The 22570-nt window shown below is 40.0% G+C and overlaps 2 protein-coding genes across 2 annotated transcripts in view; one reads left to right on the top strand and one right to left on the bottom strand.

The window, feature by feature from the left end:
- Nucleotides 1-22570, bottom strand: part of LOC306856321 (uncharacterized protein) — a 1000538-nt gene that overhangs the window by 601122 nt on the left and 376846 nt on the right. The window lies entirely within an intron of this gene.
- On the top strand, nt 15965-20192 carry LOC306848849 (uncharacterized protein). Its single transcript, XM_079383598.1, has 3 exons — nt 15965-15976; nt 16214-16302; nt 17830-20192. Exons 2-3 carry the CDS (start codon nt 16230-16232, stop codon nt 18732-18734), a joined length of 978 nt encoding a protein of 325 aa, XP_079239724.1. The 5' UTR covers nt 15965-15976; nt 16214-16229; the 3' UTR covers nt 18735-20192.

Here is a 22570-nt window from a genome sequence, read left to right as displayed (position 1 = left end):
TGTTGTTTCTCAAGTCTACAATTGACTGTCATGTTAGCCCCTTTAACTGTGTCCCATGCTGCTGAGTGAAACTCGTGATTGTTTGTTGTAATCGGTGCATGATCACTTCTGTCGTTCTATGTTTTCCTGCTCATCATGGACTGACTGCACGTGTCCACTCTCCGCTCCGTGCCGCTCGTGCTTGTTAGGGATGGGCGGATCGATCCTAAAGTATCGATTCTTTCGATACTGGTGTTGCATCACGATTTATACACAAATATGAAGCAGCAATAATAATCAGAAATGTTTCCTGAGCAGCAAATGATATTATATTTATTTCTGAAGGATTATGTGACACTGAAGACTGGAATAATGATGCTGAAAATTCAGCTTTGATCACAAATTACATTTTTAAAATAGAAAAGTTATTTTAATGGTTATATTTGCTGTTTTTACTGTATTTTTGTTCAAATAAGTGCAGCCTTGGTGAGCATGAGACTTATTTAAAAAATATTACAAAATCTTACTAACCCCAAACTTTTGTGTACATGTAATATTTATTTTAAATAGGCTAGTTTAAGTAAATTTAAACTGTTGTTAAAAGTTCAAAAGATAAAAGATTCTGTTATGTTCTGTAATTGCTGTTAATAAATCTGTCAGAAAAAAATATGCTAAAGTTTCATCTTTAGGAGTACAGCATTCTGTCAGCCTTTTAAAAAAAATAACCATGGTTTTATTACAATAACCACAAATTTACCATGGTAATAATAATAATAATACATTTTAGTACTTACTATATGTAACACCATGTTTATTTTTCATGAGGTACCCTCAAAGGTACTGAGGTTTTGAGGTTACTGCCTCAGTAAAGGGCTAAAATACAATTTTAGTATATCTCATTTCTGACAATATAAATAAAAAAGGCCTGTGAAATGTAAAAAAAAACAAAAAAACATGGCTTTAAAATCTAATATTAAGTGAGTATAATTACTGATTATATTCGTTTAATAATTTAAAAGGTCATTTTCGTTTACAGGTATCGGTATCGATATCGACGATACTGGGCTTGAAAATATCGGTATCGGATCTAAAATAAAATAAGAGGTATCACCCATCCTTGTGACTGAGCCGATCTGGTCTGTTTAGGCTGTATTTATCCTGCAGGTCTTGATGCCTAATTCCAATTTGTTGACCATATCTGATGTTTTTGCTGACCAGCTTGTATCTTCTTCTAAAATGACCCATATCCAATATCTGCATTTAGACTGTGCACTTGGCCAAACAACACAATATTGAGGTGTTGATTTCTGATGTACCGATCCAGATCATTGATCAGACCAGACTGTGTGTGGCAGATAAGCATAGTCTTTCCTCTATGTCTTCTCTGTCAGGTGTCAAGCAGTAGTCTTTTGGCAGGGTCTACTGCGGGTGTGTTAGGGCTCAAAAAGGGAGAAAAAGGATGGCTCAACCCGCAAGTACTCGTTAAGAGTATGTTGATGTTTATTTACATGTGCACCGAAAAGTCCAATAGTGCAGCTGTGAAAATTATTTACAAATGAGCAATTCCCAACAATAACACACAAAAAACCGAACAAAATAAATCTATATTTAAGTGTCTGAATATATACAAAAGTAGGATTTTCAGCTCACGGCCCCGCAGTAGCACACTTGCTTTGACTTGGTGAACAAGCCCCCATCTGGGTGAGGCTTATAAAGGCCAGACTCCACCCCCTTTCCGGGCACACCATAAAAAGGTATGTTTTCCAGGTACATTGTTTTCTACATTAAGTTAATTCATAATAATGTAACCTTGAAAAGAAACAAACATTATACAAACAAATTGCCTTAAATACAACCATAATAAAACCAACATCAATAACATAGTCTAACTCCTTTTGTAAGTTAGAACTCTGACACCCCCACATACAGACAGGACATGGTTTCACCGGATCCCTGTCCAATGCGCCTGCGCAATATGATGATGTCATAAGGGTTCGCTGCCCTCTGCTCGTGTTCACCGGCACCGCTCTCAGGAACCCGGTTTTACCAACAAATACCACAGAGAATTACCAACAAAACATAAAACAAATGATCAGGGAGTATGTGTGATATGTCCAGGGGGATAATGTGTGTGAGTGCGTATACATGAGCACCAGTGCTGCCGCTTGCAGCGCTGAAGAAGGTCACTTCTTCACACAGGATTGTGTGTGTTTTGCTCCCCATGTGTTCTCTGTGACCCAGTTTCTCCCTCACGTTGATTGTTAATTTGATTCCAGGTGTGTCTCGTCTTCCTCCCTGATTGTCATGTCTTTAAGGGCCTGTTTACACCTGGTCACTTCATGCGTTTTCTCTGATCGGATATCTATCTGATTTGTTAACACGTTTCCATTTACACTTGAAATTCCACATAAAGTTCACGTTAATGAAATGAAAGCAATAGATATGCGCTGTATTTTATTCATTATCAGATCATTTCAATATCAAAGACCGCAACAAGAGAGAGTGTGGCACTGGAAAAATAGGTTAGTCTCACTACTTTTAATGAAGATGATTGTGTGTTCGGCGTCTGCGACTTACTTTCAGTTTCATTTCATTTCATGCATTTACACCTGGTCTTTTCAGGATCGGATAGCTATCTGATCAGAAAAAACACATGAAGTGACAAGGTGTAAAGAGCCCCTAAAAGCCCCAGTCCTTTCAGTTAGTGTTTGTCGGTCCTTGAATGTCTTCCCTGCCTGTGCTCTGTTTCCCCCTTGAATATTAAAGAATCTTGATTTGTTAATTCTCCATGTCCTCATTGTGTTTCCTGACTCCAAGAGAAATGTGACAATCTCCAGCTTAAAGACATAAATTAACACCTGTTTTTATTATTCATTTATCAGTACCTGAGAAAGACACAATTATTACATATTATGTGAATGCATATATTTACACATTTTATTTATACAGCTGTATATATTGTACATCATGGGTCTCAAACTCAATTCCTGGAGGGCCGCAGCTCTGCACAGTTTAGCTCCAAATCACACCTGCTTGGAAGTTTCTAGTGATCCTGAAGAGCTTGATTAGCTGGATCAGGTGTGTTTGATTAGGGTTGGAGCTAAACTGTGGTCCTCCAGGAATTGAGTTTGAGATCAGTGCTGTACATAACGCACAAATCTGTACATAAGTATTCTGTTCCAGATGTATACCACATTGCTAATATTATTTATTTTCTTCTACTTTTCTTAGTTTTATTTAAAAGTTCTTTCTGTTCCCATGTCATATATATATATGTATGTATGTATGCCCATTCTGAACACTGTAGCACATGTTGAACACCCTCAGACTCATCACCATCAAACTGATTTGATGCCAATCACTTCTTACATGTACTGTATTTCTGCAGATCTGAGACATGACTGTCTAGGGGAGGAAGTGTTTTGTCAGAAGACTCAGAAACTGCTTTCACGAGTTCATACTTACATATATTTAGCACGATAAACGTAATGCGTATTTGGCGAGTATGGTAATACGTTATTGGCGTGCTGTCCTGCGGAAGGGCTCCGTGCTCGGGAACTGCCCGAACCCAGAGTACCCCCCAAAAGCAATATTGGACAGCCGCCATCTGAGACCCCCCCCCCAAAATACGCACTAGAGATCTGGCGGGAGCTGGTATAAGAGTAGCGTAGAGAGTAGCGTAGATGATGAGCCGGGGGAGCCTGAGTGCTCTGAGGGAGCAGTTTGGCATGCGTGAGTAGGCCCCTCCGGCCGCTGGTGTGAACTGCGTGGTTGAGGGCGACCGGTCAGGGAGGGCTCAAACCAAGCTCAACGGTTGCTCATCACGTTGGGACGGGTGAGCCTTGCCCGCCGATTGGAGGAGCAGCGTGATTGATGCCCTGACCAGGAGGACCCGAGTTGCCTGCAGTGGGACAGATCACGGAGTCGGCGTATGGGCCCTACTGGCTGTCAGCCCCTGCTAATCAGAGGACAGAGGGCATTTATCTGACCAAGAGGACCCATGAAGCCTCCGACTAGAGCACAATACTCCTTCGTCGGACGAGTAGGACCTATTAGTTTGGCAGGTAAAAAGAGTTTGGGCCATCCGACAAGGATGCTCTCGCAACATCCGATGGGAGATCAAGACTCACGGCATCGAATGGATAAGCATGCCTGTGGGTGGCAAGTATTGGAGCCCAGCCGGGAGAACTGCGTCGACGTCCGACACGAGACCAAGGCTACATGCCGGCCGGAAGGTCCTCGCCGGGCGGGTAGGGAGAAGAGAAAACCCGGGACTGGTTTGGCTCTCGCAGACTCCGATGGGAGATGGAGACTCAGGACATCGAACGGGTAAGCTTCACCAGGCGGGGGGAAAAGATGTGGGGATAGAAGGGATAGTTGGACAGTGTTCGGCGGGCGGACGAGACCCGTAGCGGTAGGGTTGGGCCTCGCCGCCTGTCAGACGTAAAATTAGGTGGGAGGCAAAACGGTCACCGACTCTCTCCGGGATCCCAATACTCCCCGAGTCGAACGGGTAAGTCTTGCCGTCCGTAGGATGAAAACGATAAGGTCTGGCTGGGATGCTCTCGCCGACGCCCGACAGGAGCACAATACTCACTGTATTGGACGGGTAAGCATCGCCAAGCGTGGGACTTGAAAAGGTAAGGTGTCTGGCCAGGAGTGCTCTCACCGGCGTCCGATGGGAGATCAAGACTCGCTGTGTCGGACACGTAAAGACGAAAGGGTAAAGCTGGATGGAAAAGGTAAGTTGTCCGGCTGGGAGGCTCTGGCCATCGACCCACGGGAGACGGAGGCTCCCGGGTTGGATGGGTGAGTCTCGCCGAGCGTGAGACTCGAAAAGGTAAGCTTTGACAGTTGGAAGGCTCGCACCATTAAAAGGTTTTTTTTTCTTCTCTTCTTCTTCTCCCCTATGAAATGGTTTCACTATAGAGAACTCTTAGGTCTGAGATAATGGGGTTGGTGTCCGGATTTAGAGGAGATGGTGAGCTCGGAGCATTTCAGAAACCCGACAAAGGGCTAAAATGAAAACGGCGTCCGACGGGAGATAAAAACTCATGCATCGGACAGATAAGCTTTGCTGGTAGTCGGGCAGAAAAAGGCAAGGTTAGCTCGGCCGGGAGGCTCTCGCCGGCATCTGACAGGAGATCAATGCTCGCTGTGTCAGACGGGTAAGCCTCGCCAAACGGATAGGTATGGCTTGGAAGCGGAGGTGATGTCGACTTTGCCAGCCAGGTGCTAAGACCCATGATTTATCATGGATTGCGTGATCAGTGCCCTACTATTGGGAGAGAATTTGTCGAGGGGAATCAAGGCGTTTATGCTGAAACGCGTAGTTATGCGGAGCTGACAAATCGATTAGGTGTTTTCTACCCCAGAATTTCCTATCAGCCACTCCAATGGGCTAATGCTGAGACGGCGGTCAACGAAGAGCTGATCGTGAACCCTCGTTTAATTTTCACCGCTTAGGGGAAAGCTGAACAGTTTATTTCAGCCGTTAAACGCGTAGTTATGCGGAGCTGACAAATCGATTAGGTGTTTTCTACCCCAGAATTTCCTATCAGCCTAATATTTAACTTATGGCAAAATTGGGTAATTCTGTATGTTGTCTTTATATTGGCATCCTCTGAGGAGTTGGCATTATCTTTCTCAGGTGTTCAGTCATCTCAGATTATTTAAGGGTTGGATCCAGACTGAAGCTTCTGTAATTCCTAGTTACCACAGGATGTTAATCCCGTGGTAGAAACAGAGAAACAAATAGAGACATAATTAGCGTAGCTGCATTTTTTTTTTTTTTTTTTGCTTGGATGCAAGAGCCAGTAATGAGAATGATGTACAGAGTTTAGCAGAACATCACTGAAGAGCAGGACTGCACGATTAACCAGAATCTGACTAAACCAAAGCTGGAGCAGACTCAAGGACTGATGTGGTGCTTCACAAATATCACTATCTGCAATGAAACGCCTATTGTGGTATAAAACCATTACATGACATCATAAATTAAACAAATGTAATGGTGGTACATTTGAAAGTTCCGGTTGCATGTGCATTAAGCATTCATTATGTTAATGCATCTTTGTTCATTTGCTCGTTATCTGGCAGAATCACTCTCCATTCTCCGCTGTTTCTGGAGTGAATTCAGACTTTAAAAGAACCACCATCAGCTCACAGACACCATCATCTGCTGATGAACATCTTCAAGCCACAGTCTGATTCAGGTAAGATCATGTGTATATTGTTTAATGTAGCTTTGGGCGGTTTCTTTCAGGTCCTTGTCAGAGCCACTTCTCATTTTAGGGGTTGTGTTCAATAATGAGGTGATCAGCTCATAATCATCTGTCTTGTATTTGTCGTTATGATTGCAGTTTAGGTCATGTTATCTCATGTATGAGTTCATATGGTGTTAACTATATTTGTATTTCTGGTATCGCTGATTGTTTGTATTTAATCAAACTAATGAATTAAAAGTCTGTGCAATTTCAGTTTTATTATCAGCACTGAATGGAATAACAACAGATTTCTGTTTCCTAAAGAAAACATTCAGAAAGCAGCAAGAGAATGAATAAAGTCTGAGTATTTGTGCTTTCTCTTAATATTTGCAGGTTTCTTATTTGATTGAGGAAGTGAAAAACACTATGAACAATAAACTAGAAAGCATTCTTAGTGTTTTTAGTGTACTCAGGTTAAAGAAATCACTCAAACTACCCTTTTTGACTATTTATTTTATTTGTCATTACTCGTCTTATTTCAGCGTCTGTTACAACTGTTACTCGATAAACAGCATTCACTGCAGCTTCCCCAGTCGTCTTGATCCTTACATCACAGTAAGATCTCACTATTTCCATCAGAAATGATACAGTTAAACTAAATGGACTAAAAGTTGATTGACTTTAGTTTGTATCTGAACTATGTTCTCCATCAGATCAACAGCGTTTGGAGTGTTTTTACGGTGTGGAGTGGATCCTGAGTGAGTAAAGAGTGCTTCAAACACTGCAGTGGAGAATATAACGCTCAACTTCTCTGGGGAAAAACAAACAAACCAACTGGACAAGTTCTGGCATTAATGTGAGTTGTTCAGTATTTATTGCTTGTTTATTGAACTATTTTATTAAAGCAATATCACACTAGCAGTTGTGCTGAAGTACTGAATATTCAGAATAACATTCTTATGATATTGTTTAAATAAAAGATTTTATGGACAGAGGGATTTCAAACTTTATTTTAAAGTTCACCCAAGTAAAAAAAAAAAAAGTAATATTTAAAATACATTTATTTCATACTAAGTGTTGATCAAATCTCTTCAGATTTTACTGACAAATTGCCCACTGATATAAAAATAATTCAACTTTATTTGGAGTCCTACTTACACAATGCACATTTCTTAATATTAAGCCTGAAATGTGTTTTAAATGGTTTGTTCACACAGAAATCTGTCATCATTTGTTAACCCTCATGTCGTTCCAAACCTGTAAGACTTTCTTCACATTCAGAACACAACTGAAGATATATTTAATGTAGGATTAATACGATTAATCTAAAAATTTTAACGTGTTAATAGTTTTTTAACACAAATTCATCGTTTGATTAGTTTTGACCCCAACATCTTGCCGTCATCGCAGCGCGGAAGCCTGTAACCCAGTGTGCACGCCAATCTGTGCACATTGATCACAAGTGCTGATATCTTTATTTGTGTTCAGAAGATGAACAATTTTTCAGGTTTGAAACAACATGAGGTGAGTAAATGATGACACGGTGTTCATTTCTACAACTATCCCTGTAACATCACACATGACCCATTTGAATGACAACATTATACAGAAGAAACATCAGACCATCTGTTTTTACAAATAATACAATTTTACAATGAGAAATTGAAGCATTTCTTACATATTAAAACTAATAACTGGTTTGTTATTTAGTGCTTCCTCTCAGGAATTTGTGAAACAATGGCACAACATAACACCAGCATCAATGACTCAACTGCATCAGATGATGAGCTACTCTTGATTGGATCAGATGATGAGCTACTCTTTAGGGAGTGGATGGAATTTATGGGGAAGCAAGAATATGCAGATCTTGTGTTTATCCGTGTCCTTTCAGTCATTGAGATTCCAGTCTTGATCTTAACTCTGATTGGCTTGTGTTTCCTCATCAAATCTCGGCCTGCTGCTTCAGTTTTTGTTAGTCATTTGATACTTTCAGATCTCATGCAGGCCATTTGTTTGTTACTAATAGCAGCAACCTCATGGACACAGAATCTGACTGGTGCATATAACTCTTGTTTGATTGTGGGTCTGTATTTTATGGCATGTGTTGCTTTTGAACGATATCTTCTGGTTTCTCATCCTGTCTGGTACAAATCTCACCATTCACTCAAACTCTCCTGTTTTATTTCTGTGATCGTCTGGTTTGTGCCTCTGATCTTTGCAGAAATAGACCCCCCTTATATTCATTTTAATGCTCTACCCCTGTGTATAGCGTGTTTAATTCCCTACCCCATCATCATTCTCTGTTTTGCTGGCACTTGTCGAGGTCTTTCTCGCTCAATATCTCTGACTGCTCTCAAGCGCAAATTAATTTTGGGCAGTTTGTTCCTGGTGCTGTTGACTTACACATTTCTCATTCTGCCTTCTTTGATTATGGACTTTATTATAAGTGACTTAAAGGATTCCTGTTTACTTTCTAACTATTGTTTATTACTTGTGAGATTTTACTTCTATGCAGATTTGCTCCTGTATGTGAATCCACTTGCTGACTGTGTGCTGTACTTGTTAATAAGGCCTGATGTTGGTAATATGATAAAGTCTGTTTGTTGCTGTTGTAGACATGAGAGATCGAATCACAACCAGGACGAACACTCTGTAGTGAATCCACAGAGCAGCTGCTGTACTGTAGTGTGCTGTATTTCAGCTGAGAAGCCTGCATCTCATTCACTGAACACCTGCAGCTCAGTTTAACCTGCTGATAAATATAGAGCTGAAAAACACTCAGCTGTATTTAATTGTGTAAAGAGTCCACTGAAGGCGAGCGTAGTGATGAACCCAAGTGCAGTTTATTTACAATGATGATAACCAAAATACAAACATAATCCCAGACTTGACTTGAACAGACTTGATGTGGCATGGGCAGACTAGACTCACCAACAGCAGGTTACAACATTAATACACAACAAGAAACAAATGTTTCTAACCCTAACAAACAAGGAGGGTTACATGACATGAACAAACCAATGGGAAACGAGACACATGACTTGGACAACCAATAAGAACATGACACAATGAACAAGAGAACCAATAGCAGGAATACAAGAGGGCAAGGGAAGCATGAAACAAAAAGGAACCATGACAAAACTTAAATAAAAGACATGAAAACAAGAACATGACACAGAACCCAAAACAGACCTTACGTTTTCTCCCCTCAAAAAAGGCGGCTCCAGAAGCCTAAACTACCCAAAACAGACCCCAAGAAGTCCAGGAGGGTGGTGGAGCAGAGGCAAAATGGGGGGAGGGATGGAGGGCCAGGCCCATGAAGGGGAACAGGACCTAGTGTGTGGAGTAATGGCGGAGCAGACAGAGCAGGGAGCCATGGCGGAGCAGACAAAGCAGGCAATTAATGGGCGGCCTCCATGGCCATGACAGGACAGACTGAGCGTACAGGAATGACCTCTGTGACCGTGACAGGACAGACAATGAGTTCATGAGCGGCCTCCATGAGCGTCACATGACAGACATTGAGTTCAAAAGTGGGCGCCACCACCTCGGGAGGTTCTGCAGCGAAACCTGCCACCTCTGGAGGCACAGGAGCAGATTCGTGGACAGGAGAGGCCTCTGGAGCAGACTCGTGGACAGGAGCAGACTCGTGGACAGAAGAGGCCTCAGGAGCAGACTCGTGGACAGAAGAGGTCTCAGGAGCAGACTCGTGGACAGGAGAGGCCTCTGGAGCAGACTCGTGGACAGGAGAGGCCTCTGGAGCAGACTCGTGGACAGAAGAGGTCTTAGGAGCAGACTCGTGGACAGGAGAGGCCTCTGGAGCAGACTCGTGGACAGAAGAGGTCTCTGGAGCAGACTCGTGGACAGGAGAGGCCTCTGGAGCAGACTCGTGGACAGAAGAGGTCTCAGGAGCAGACTCGTGGACAGGAGAGGCCTCTGGAGCAGACTCGTGGACAGGAGAGGCCTCTGGAGCAGACTCGTGGACAGGAGAGGCCTCAGGAGCAGACTCGTGGACAGAAGAGGTCTCAGGAGCAGACTCGTGGACAGGAGAGGCCTCTGGAGCAGACTCGTGGACAGGAGAGGCCTCTGGAGCAGACTCGTGGACAGAAGAGGTCTCAGGAGCAGATTCGTGGACAGGAGAGGCCTCTGGAGCAGACTCGTGGACAGAAGAGGTCTCAGGAGCAGATTCGTGGACAGGAGAGGCCTCTGGAGCAGACTCGTGGACAGGAGCAGACTCGTGGACAGAAGAGGTCTCTGGAGCAGACTCGTGGACAGGAGAGGCCTCTGGAGCAGACTCGTGGACAGGAGCAGACTCGTGGACAGAAGAGGCCTCAGGAGTGCAGTATACAGCCCACACACTCAAAATGGTGACCGCCATAACAGGAAGCACTGAGGTTAGGGGAACAGTCTCTGCGACAGCCATTGCTGAGGCCCTGGGGATGCCAGCTGCTCGCACTGAGATCAGTGGTGGGTCCATCACACTTGGCAATTAGTCTGTATTACTATAGCCCCCCCCCCCCCCCGACAGGGCGAGGACTCAGGCGTGGTGGCCATCTTGGAATGTGGCGCAGGCATGGCGGCCATCTTGGCTGGGAAATCAAGCGTGGTAGCCATCTTGTGACAAGGCTCTGTAATGACAGCTGAGACGTGACAGACTGTGGACGATCAGCAGAAACGTGACGAGACTCTGGGCGATCAGCGGAGATGTGATGAGACTCTGAAAGATCAGCTGAGATGTGATGAGCCATTTTCCAAATAGACTCTTGAGTGCCAGCCATCTTGCAACGAAGCTCTTGAATGGCAGCCGTGTTGTGAAGAATCTCTTGAGTAGCCAGCATGACGTGAGCAGGCCCTGGGGTAGCAGACATGATGTGATCAGACTGTGACTTGGAGTAAACTTTGACTTAACTGGCATGTGAGCAGGTCCTGGAGTAGCAGGCATGACGTTAGCAGGCTTTAGCGTAGCAGACATGACGTGAGCAGACTCTTGCTTGGCAGGCATGACGTGAACAACACCAGACAAGACGGTCGGGATGTGAGTATGCTCTGGTGCAGAGGGTACAGCTCAGTTGCGGGACTCCTCATCTGAAACTCCCACAGTAAGAGGTGAACCAGCCAGCAACAAAGCAGAGTCAATATATCGCTCAAGAGTCCTGTGAGGGGTATGGCGAGGCATGAGGTAATTAAGAGAATCATTAAGTCCATGTTGAAAAATGTCCTTTGAATCCACATCATTATAAGCCACCAAATGGCACAGTCCACAAAAGTCGGCAACATAGTCCTCTATGGCCCTGTTGCCTTGACGAAGGCAGAGGAGGCTAACTGCTGGGTCCATGCTATCCTACAAAGACCAAGTGCAGTAACTACGCAAACACTGAAACTGAGAAAAATGCTTTTAAAGTTTTTACATCAGCCAGTCAAACATGTTGTGGGTAGATTAGTGGCAATGCATTCATTTAAAGCCTTTTTAGGATTAAATTTTTTATAGATAAAATCCATGACCACTGAAGTGACCTTTGACCACCAAAATGTAGATACTGCACTCTGCCTTTGGATGACCTTACACAACTAAAAACACTATTGCCAAAGCAACGTGCAGTATCTACAAACTAAATGTGTTCATTCAGCTTTCTTGTTGTGTTTCTTACTGCATGTTGATTGTTTTTAATAACTTTAATAGTGTTATTGATGTTTGCATGTTGTGAATGTTAAAATTGCTCAGTAGTAGGGGAGCGCGGGGCACAAGGTAACGTGAGGTTAGTTGTAACACACGTTTTTTTAAATATTTCCACACATTCTAGTATAACCAAATTTACAATATTTACTAGTTACCATATTAACATTATATAGAGAAAAAAAGTGCGCCAAAATTCAAAAGTCTTTTGAAGATATCGCTGAACATTTATTTTACCATAGTAAAATTATATTTCTGGCTTAAGTAAATTTTTAATCTCGGTTTTTATTACCAATTTAAAATGAGAAAAGTCTGCTATTATCTAAGTCTCCAATCTGTTATTTATCTGTTTAAATAGTTTTTTTAATGCTTCGATAACTAGCAGAAGACATAGAGCAATGCAGGTAGGCTGTTTAATTTGCTAGTGGCTGGCTAGTTAATGTTAACTGATTAGGTTAATATTTTGCTATATTCCTTACCCGTCTTTGGATATTTGCATTTTAACGGTAACAAGTTCAACCATGATTTGGCCGCAGGGTAACAAGGCAGACCACGCAGTATCTGCGGTGTCAAACAGGAAAACAAAGTCAGAACGCATTAATTTACTGCGGTTTGCCTTGGTATTAGCTTGGATTTTGTAGTTACTGCAATTTTTACACTCTCGTTTCTCTGAAACGGGACAAAATTTAACCAGGAGACTTTGTCACAAGACAGAACAGATATCACAAATCCCATTTTAGGACTTAACTCAATTTTGACCAGATGTGTGGTTACTGCGCCTTGCCTTTGGACGGCAGCATGGTGCAAGTCGTGTATTCTGTAAAGAGTCCACTGAAGGCGAGCGTAGTGATGAACCCAAGCGCAGTTTATTTACAATGGTGATATCCAAAATACAAACATAATCCCAGACTTGACTTGAACAGACTTGACATGGCATGGACAGACTAGACTCACCAACAGCAGGTTACAACAGTAACACACGACAAGAAACAAATGCAATGACATGGCTACTTATAACAAACAAGGAGGGTCACATGACATGAACAAACCAATGGGAAACAAGACACATGACTTGGACAACTAATAAGAACATGACACAATGAACAAGAGAACCAATAGCAGGAATACAAGAGGGAAAGGCAAGCATGAAACAAACAGGAGCCATGACGAAACTTCAAAATAAAAGACATTAGACAAAAGACACACAGAGAAAACAAGAACATGACACAGAACCCAAAACAGACCTTACAAATTAAAATCAGTGTCGATTTTTACATCACAAGCACACTTAATTTCTAGTTTAATGCTATTATGATATTTATGCTTGTTAGCTGATTTTCGTTATGCATGTACATTTCCCGTACATTTGCTCATTTTAGAGAAATAATTGTAATATTAAAGGGATAGTTCACTCAAAATGAAAATGCCATTTATGTCAATGATCAAACCATTTTTGGGGGTAAACTGTTCCTAAAAACAGCTGTCTCAGGTCTCTAATATCAGCTCTCCTGATGTTAAGTGCATGATTAAAGTGGAGTATATTAGAGGTGTACTAAGTGAACTTTATAAAAGTATCAAATATTAAGCAGCACTAGAAAATGACATGGCAATCTGAAGAGTTTGATAAGCAGGTAGCTGTAATACTATTGTGTGTTTTTGTAGAAGTGTGTCGTATAGATGACTGTATTGTTTTTGTATATTAAAGAGCTTCCTGTTCTCCGGTGTCTGTTTCTGTCTCTACTTATTTGACTATTAACTGTTGATGGTGAACTATACATGAATTAGGATTTTTAAGTTCTAGTTTATTTATAAAGGACATAATACTACAACAGTGTTAAAACAATAAAACAGTTAAAAATATAACGAACACAAATAACCACAGTCATATACAAGACATCTTCTCTCAGACACTTAACTCTTTCCCCGCCAGCGTTTTTGAAAAAAAAAAGTTGCCAGCCACCAACAGCATTTTTGATGGCCGCCTCTGTAACTTATTAGAATGTAATCGAGGTCGCTTACCATTCCAAATAAAATTCTTACTAGGGCTGTCAATCGATTCAAATATTTACACATTTACTGTTTGATATGTATACTGAATCTTTTCAACAGGGCTGTCTTCCAGTCACGTTAAATCAAGCATCTATCGCTCTTCTATTAAAAAAAAAAACAAAGACCCGACTTTATGTAGTAGTTACAGACCAATTAGTTTATTGAATGCTCTGTATAATTGTGTATGTGACAAATAAAAAAACTCTTGAACTCTTGATATAAATGAGAAAACCATAAATAAAACATCCTTCAGTCTTGCTATAATAGTAAAATTGAGTGCTCAAAAAGGGTTTAAACGCTGAATTTTGAATCGATTTCTTCTCATAAACTCAGAGATGTGGATTCGGACGGCAATTAAATTACCACACGACCTTGGTGTTTGTCAAAAAACAGTAGGTAATTCAGCTGGGGATTTTTACAGGGGTGGCGAAGAGAAAAACACAGGCGTCTTGGAATCGGATGGCAATTAAATCACCAACTACCCCCTGTATGTGGTGAAAATCACTTACGTCCCCCTGAGAAACAATTACCGTCCGATTCAAGCTTTAGACAGATTTGTGAGCAATATTTGAGAGAAATAGGCCTTTTGTGTACATAGAAAGAGTTCAGCTCATGAAAAATGGGGGCAAAAACAAAAGTGTTGCGTTTATAATTTTGGTCAGTGTATATATCGTTGGAAAGGTCCAAGACTCCTAAATAGATATTTTACCACTGTTTGTTGTTAAAAATGATGTAGGAGCAGTAATAGATTAATTTGTGACGAGTGCACCTCAAAACACATACACCATAACAGGAGCTCTGACCTTTGACACAAAAATTATATTTGTTTCCTTTTTTTCCTATCATATGTTTTAGTAATCGGATATTGCGTTACCATAGAAATGGTACTTTAAAATCCTTTAGCGTCCCGTTCTATGGTCCAATTGGATGGATTAAAAAAAGAAAAGAAACTCATAGTTTTGTGCCCCGTGTCATTTACATTTCACCAGGTTATAACAATATCTCAAGCTTTATGCTTGATTTATTTGTAACACATTAAACCTTTTCAGCTTTCTCTTTCTGCAAATTGTATGGTGTAGCGATATGACAGCACCCAAAATACTATCAAACACTCCAACGCAGCTCCATTCTTTGCGAAAGATGGATAAAAAGGCACACAGGAAACAAAAACCTTGAAAAATGCTAAAAAGCTGCCCAAATCACAGAGATGCCGGGACTAATATTATCACAGGACCTCGGTGTTCGGCGAAATATGGTAGGTCATTTGCGGGGGAATTTTTACTTCACAAATTACAGACATGGACGTTTTGCACGGGATGAAGATCACACACAATCTCCGCAATTATTACAAATGGTTGGAGGTCACCAAGTAATACTAATCCCGTGCGAATAGGGCTAAAGAAGGCTTTAAAAATTCAATGATCAATGATCGTCTTCTGGATCATATCCAAGTCAGCAGTCTTCCCCATTATACATTATACTCGCTTAATTTTGACTTTATTTTTTTTTACTTGTTTTTAGATATTTTGGCTGGGAAACAAGACAAAAAAAAATCTGAGTAAGTTTTTTTCAGTTTTTACTTGTCTAAAAAAATCATTTTTGATTTAAACATTTTTAGATATTTTGGCTGGAAACAAGACAAGTATTTAATTTTGTAAATACTTGTCTTGTACCACTTGTAGTACACTTGAGTGTACTAGTGTATGAAAGATGGGTTCAAGTGTACTACAAGTGGTAGCTAAATACATTTTTTAAATACAAAGATAGTATGCTAAAAGTGCATTTTAGTTCATATTCATGGTGTCTCAAAATAGCACAGTTGAGTACACTTAGATGATCTTAAGTTTATCTTAAGGAGTACTAAAGGATCATTTTTAGTGTATTAAGTACAAAATTAGTGCGCGAAAATAGAGCACTTTAAGTACATGATGGAAGTGCACTTGTTTTTCACCTGGGATTGGACAACAGATGTTTGTCTGAGCTCTCGGGACTTTTATTTTGGCGTGTGGCGCTGTGACGTCTGAAGGCTGCGCTGCACTCTGCATCTGTTGCGATTCGCTGAAGGAAGGTTTGTGGTTTCAAGCATTTAAAATATTTAATTTAAGGCAGTCTTATAGTTTGTGCAAGCGATGTCAAATTAATGAATTATTCTTGAATATAATATCTCAGTGCTTTATTTAGCATGCACGAATGCTGTTTTGTGTGAGTAAAGCGCATCATGAGAGAAAAGGAGCGTCTTTTTATCATAAACACGGCCAGAGATGATTCAGTCTGGTTTATTCTCATCTCTTCTCACTCATGACAGACTGTCCAAACTAAAGATGATGTTTATTAAAGAGGAGACTGAAGATGTGAAGATTGAGGAGACATTCAGAGTCAAACATGAAGAGACAGGTTAGTTTCATTCGATCCTCATTCAAACCAAAACAATGAAATCCACTCATTTCTTATTTGGGTCATTCCTGGTATCCCGGAACATTTGGGAAAAAAGTTACATGGTTTTCATGTTTTTAGCATTCTACCCAAATAGTGACACGTTTAAAAAGTGACTTAAAAAATAATAATTATGGGTATATTGTTCAGACACTCGCTGTGAATGTATTCCACCCTGTTAGGGACATATACATAGTTATCACAATTTTAATAATGTAAATGTTAAACAATAATGAGCAATAATAAGATAGTATATGTCCCTTACGCCATAATGGTCTTTGCATGTGATGAGATTGTGAATAAAAAAATTAATATTACTGGAATAAAAAAAAACAAAAAAATGTATGCACTATTTGTAGAGACAGTTGTTTCATTGTATTGACAATTTAATGTGCTGCATTATTTAGCTTATTGTGCCCTCCTGTGACATCAGAAAACAAGCCACAAGTTTCCTTAAAACTTATTTAATCTGCATTAGGAGATATTTGTTTACATTTTATTTTGTGTTTGCCTATTAAAAATTATTTTTTTTGTTTTTATAAACTGGGTAAATAAAAAATCCAGTGGATAAATGTAAACATTTTTCTATAAAAAAAGTCAATATTTATCGCTACCAAACAATATGAAACATTATATCGTTGGCACATGTTTTTAGCTATATCGCCCAGCCCATGAAGAACCATCTCAGTCAGAGAGAGAGGTGTGAATGTGTGCAGGGGAAACAGAAGAGCAATGGGGCAGTTCATGGTACAAAAGAATAAAGACTGTAGACTGAATGATTGCTTAGAAGATGTGAGTAAACACCAGTTAGCATTTAGAATCTCTTCTAAATAAAATCATGTAAAAATTAAATACGTTTCATATTTTTGCAGGTGAAGTTTCTCTAGCTCAGGTTTTGCCAACCCTTCTCCTTTTCATTAATGTATCTGACTTGCAAAAGAAGAAAATTACTAGCCATCCCATCTTTGATATCATTAATGCACTCTGCTAATTGGAGTAGCCTGTTATTGGCATAACAGTGAAATCCAGTGATAATGTCCCTCAGTGGACATATATGCATAAGAGTAAAGCAGAGGACCTAATACTGAGCCCTGTGGCACTCCATATTTTGCATCTCTTTGTTTACACAAAGTAGTAACATAAAATAGACAATGGCCAATAACAAATAATTCTCATAATTCAACATAACTGAATAGCCACATAATTCTCAAGCTATCTAAGAGAATATCATGGTTTGTGTTGTTGAAAGGTCTAATGGCACTAGAAGAGAGATGCAGCTGCAATTAGATGCCAAATGTATAGTAACCAAGCATAGTTTCTGTGCTATTATGGCAGCGTATAAAGGGGTAATTCTTATTCTTATTCTGGGATTACAGGTTTCTCATCTTTCAGTAGCTCAGTGGGTAGGATCTAGCATGCATATTTTGATATTTGCCGCTTTGTGCCATTGAACAGGGGTGAACTTGTTTTTGTCTCTTTTCGTCATAGAGCTGATGGGAATTAAAGAGGAGAATCAAGAACTAAAGGAAATGGAAGAGAAACATCATGTTTTATTAACTGGAGGACAGACATCTTCAAGAGTTCAAAACACTGAAAGCTTTAATCACCACACAATGGTTCACTCAGGAGAGAACTTGTTTAAATGTGGTCAGTGTGAAAGGAAGTTCTGGAACATTAAACACCTTAACAGGCACGCAATACTTCATTCCAAAGAAAAGCCTTTTAAGTGCCAGCAGTGTGAAAAGTGTTTTAAAATCGAGAAATACCTAAAGAATCACATGAAAATTCACAGCGGACAGAAGCCGTTCACATGCACTCAGTGTGGGAAGTGTTTCGGTCATAAAGTCAGCCTCAAGATTCACATGACTCTTCACACCGGAGAGAAGCCTTACACCTGCAGACTGTGTGGAAAGAGCTTCTCTCAAAACGGAAATCTTAAATCTCACATGAGAGTTCACACTGGAGAGAAACGTTACACCTGCCCTCGCTGCCCAAAAAAATTTGGTCACAAAGTCAGCCTCAAGACTCACATGAGGATTCACACCGGAGAGAAGCCTTACACATGCCAACACTGTGAAGAGAGATTCACACACAAAGAGTCCTTCGAGATACACGTGATACGTCACACTGGAGAGATGCCTTTCACCTGCCAACTGTGCGGGAAGGGCTTCCCACAGAAAGGAAATCTGAAGTCTCACATAAAAGTTCACACTGGAGAGAAGCCTTTCATCTGTCCTCACTGTGGAAAGGGTTTCACTTTTAAAGGCAACCTTAAGATTCACATGAGGATTCACACTGGAGAGAAACCGTACGCATGCTCTCAGTGTGAGATGAGGTTCTTGTATAAAAGAGACCTGAAACGGCATTTACAAACCCAGTGTTCCTCAGAGTGACGAGGTTTGAAAATAAGATGCTATTTGTGTGTGAGACTGTTCTCATGGTCATACACCCCCTGACAAAAGTCTTGTCGCCTATCCAAGTTGTAGGAACAACAAATAATAACTTGACTTCTAGTTGATCATTTGGAATCAGAAGTGGCTTATATGAAAGGCAAAGGCCTCTAGATTACGCTTATTTTACCAAAATAAAATCTTATCATGCCTTTGTTTAATTAGGACGGCAAGGTCAGACTTTGCTTAGACAAAAGTCTTGTCAAATCTTTAAAGGATTCAACAGATTAGAGCGTCACCTGTGACAAATACTGTAATAAACACATTCCCAGGTGTGTATAGAAGAACCCCAGCACACCCAACCTTCATTTGAAATGCATCCTGACCTCTGACAGCATGCCAAAGAGTCTACCACAGACCGAAGTGCTGATCATCAAGAGCCTGAAGACCAAGTCTCCTGCTGAGGTGGCAGACATCTTTAATGTATCTAAACGTCAAGTGGAGATGATAAGAAAAAGATTTGAAGAAACTGGTGAAGTTCATGACAGGCCCAGGTCACGCAGACCCCGTAAGACAACTGTTCGAGAGGACCGTTTGTTGGTTCGACAGTCCAGGGCCAGCCCTTTTTCAACTGCAGCAGAGCTACATAACAACTGATCACCAGAAACCCCTGTATTTACAAGAACAGTCTGTCGAATTCTCTCACGCAGTGGTGTCAACGGCCGAATTAGTTCTCAGAAACCAGCATTAAACAGAAGACAACTAAAAAATCGTGTTGCATTTGTCAAGGCCCACAGCTTGCAGGAAGGATGAACTCTGGGAGTCCTGCAAGAATGCTTTCTTTGCCATTCCAGATGACTTTATTAAGTTATCCGAGTCAATGCCGAGACGTATGGATGCAGTCCTCCAAGCTCATGGGACTCATGCACAATATTAATTATTTTTCCACTGCACCATGACTTTATGTTCTGTACTGTACATTATTTCTGTTAAGTGACAAGACTTTTGTCTAAGCAAAGTCTGACCTTTTCTGTCCTAATTAATTCTGTCCTAACATAAAGGCATGATAAGATTTTATTTTGGTAAAATAAGCGTAATCTAGAGGCCTTTGCCTTTCATATAAGCCACTTCTGATTCCAAATGATCAACTAGAAGTCAAGTTATTATTTGTTGTTCCTACAACTTGGATAGGCGACAAGACTTGTCAGGGGGTGTATGTACAGCCTTTCAAATATAGAGAGGTTGCAATAAATATCCTCGAATTTTGATCATTTCAAGGCATTTCTCATACATTTGATTCAGTTTAATGGCGCAGCGTATAATATTTTGACATAAATACAATATAATATTTACTTTTTTAGTGTTTTATTTTGACTTATTTTGAAATGATTATTTTAATTTTCCATTTTTATAATTGAATTCATTATTAGCTTTTCATCAAACTCATGAAGCCCCTGCAGTTCATTTACAAACCCCAGTTTGGGAAACCTTGATAATGTAATGTAACGTTTAATGCACTTCATTTTATTAATTACAACGAATGGAATATAGCCTCTTATGCTTTTATATTTTTCTATCAATATGGGAAGTAAGCAAAAAAGTAGTCTGATTACCTAAAATGTGTAATGTAATACTGACTCCAAATTACAAATAATCTACTCTGCTCTGACTGTAGGTTAGACAGAATCCGCTCTGAACAAATTGTTCTTGGCGTGAGTTCTACACGCTTGCAGATCTTCTTATAATAATGACGAAAAAGCATACACACAGTGTAAATAAGAGATTGATTGTGTAGTTAACATCGTTTGAGTAAGTTTGGTCAATTGCACTATAAAGCCTGTGTTATATATTCCGGACGCGCACACGGACAGCGCAGACGCAGACTACTTGTATTTATACTACCAAAAGCGTGCACTGGTGGTCCGCTCCACGGTCGTGTTCCATACATGCACAGTAGATTGGCTTGAACAGTGAACAAACAATTGCCCAGAGTTATTGCACATCTGGCTTTATTTAGTTTTATCGACGGATTAGTAACGAGAGTCTTCACACAGCCTGCGCATGCACAGTTAATGGTTTTGTAGCCTACTGACGGTCACAAAAAATGGGATACAATAGCGGACTTGCGTACGTGGAAAGTATAACAGAGGCTTAAGGAGAGCACCCTTTGCTTGGTTTCTCTACATAATCCATTCACAATTTGAAGAAAAGCATCGTTTGCCTAAGAGGATCAAACGTTCATGTATACTCTTTCAGGAGTGACAAACGCAAGTGTAAAAAATGATATTAAGCTGCAAAGTTTAGGTTACATTTAAACAGAAATTTCAATACATAAAAAAATCTGACTGGACTCATTTGGATTTACTAAAGTTTGTGCATGTATGTATACATGTAAACATCAATAAATGGTTAAACAATGGAATAATGAACATTGAAGTGTGTTATTTTAGTTATGTAACCATGTTAATGTAGACTTGAATACAGTGGTGGCCAAACTGATTAAACACTAGTATTTTCACTAGCTAAAGAATGGTTTTAAGTCCGTTATGTCTCTCTTTTGCTGTAGTGTGTCAGCTGGAAATATCTGTTTATATCACAAACATTCATTTTGCCATTAATTGTAATAATCCAGTGAGATTTATGTTTGCTCCACACAGAGATCAGATATGGAGACAGTTCAGAATAATTTTAGATCAAGTCAGTTCAGATCAATAACAGTGTGAATTTGAAACAACTTAAGTTAAGCTGTAAGTAGTTCTACCAAAGGCAACACTATCATTAATCAGCTCGAGTCGATGTGTCAATGTTGCATTCAAATGTAACCTTTTTTTTGCTTGTATAGATTATATCTATATGTATATCAGTGTAAGTTAAACGTATAGATATATTTTTATATATTATGCACATGCTCATGTTTGTTCAGATATGTTTGCATATTACCATAGTACTGTGCTTCTGTGAGGTTTGACATTTCATTCCTCTGTATGGCTCCACATACGGCAGAATTACAATAAAGCTGACTTGAATTGAAAGCAGCTCTACAAAAGATCAGTTGAAGTTTTGTTCTCATCTGATGGTGTCAGTCACTGCGGTCATATACATAAATTACTGGAGGTTAAGGAACCCAAACAGAAATGGAGAGAAACCAGATTCAGTTGGGACACCAGTTCTCCTCTGGACGAAGCAAACAAACACATGATATTGATCAAGGTACATCACACTGGCATTAGGTGGGAAAGGGAGAATTGTAGTCTGTCAGCAGGTGGAAATATAAAGTTACAGCTCCGCTTCCAGGGAAAACACGGATGTACACTTTAAAAATGTAGCTCATACGTGTCTGTATCATCTTTGAGAGGTTTCTACCACTTTGATTGGAGTAAAACTGGCAAATTCAGTTGCTCGGACATCATTTGGAAAGGCGCCAATCTCTTTCTCTCTATATATATTAGGTCTGTATATATAAATATATAAACCTTTTTTAAAAGGGTTGTTTTATACTATCTGGGCACTCTTGTGGTGATTTCAGTGGCTTTAGACACTTTGACTTGTTGAGGTACACTATATGGTAATATTAATTAATAAATATTTTGCTAGTAATTAACTTCTTAGAATATATGTGAATAATCCGCTCCTAGTCAAGTTATTCCGTCTCATAGCGCAAAGTCACATTACTTTTTTGATGCGAATTTATTCGCAAAATGCGTTTCCATCTCCCATTATTCGCATTAACCCTTTTTTGCACAAGTCAAAAAACACTTTTTAAACGTATAAACTTTTTTGCTAATTAATTACATTTATTTTATTCGAAATTTGGCGTTTCCATCACTCGTTTCTGATGC

This window comes from Barbus barbus (genome assembly GCF_936440315.1).
Source record: "Barbus barbus genome assembly, chromosome: 3".
Lineage (NCBI taxonomy): Eukaryota > Metazoa > Chordata > Actinopteri > Cypriniformes > Cyprinidae > Barbus > Barbus barbus.
The sequence above is the reverse complement of the archived record's forward strand: the minus strand, read 5'-3'. Positions and strand labels throughout refer to the sequence as shown.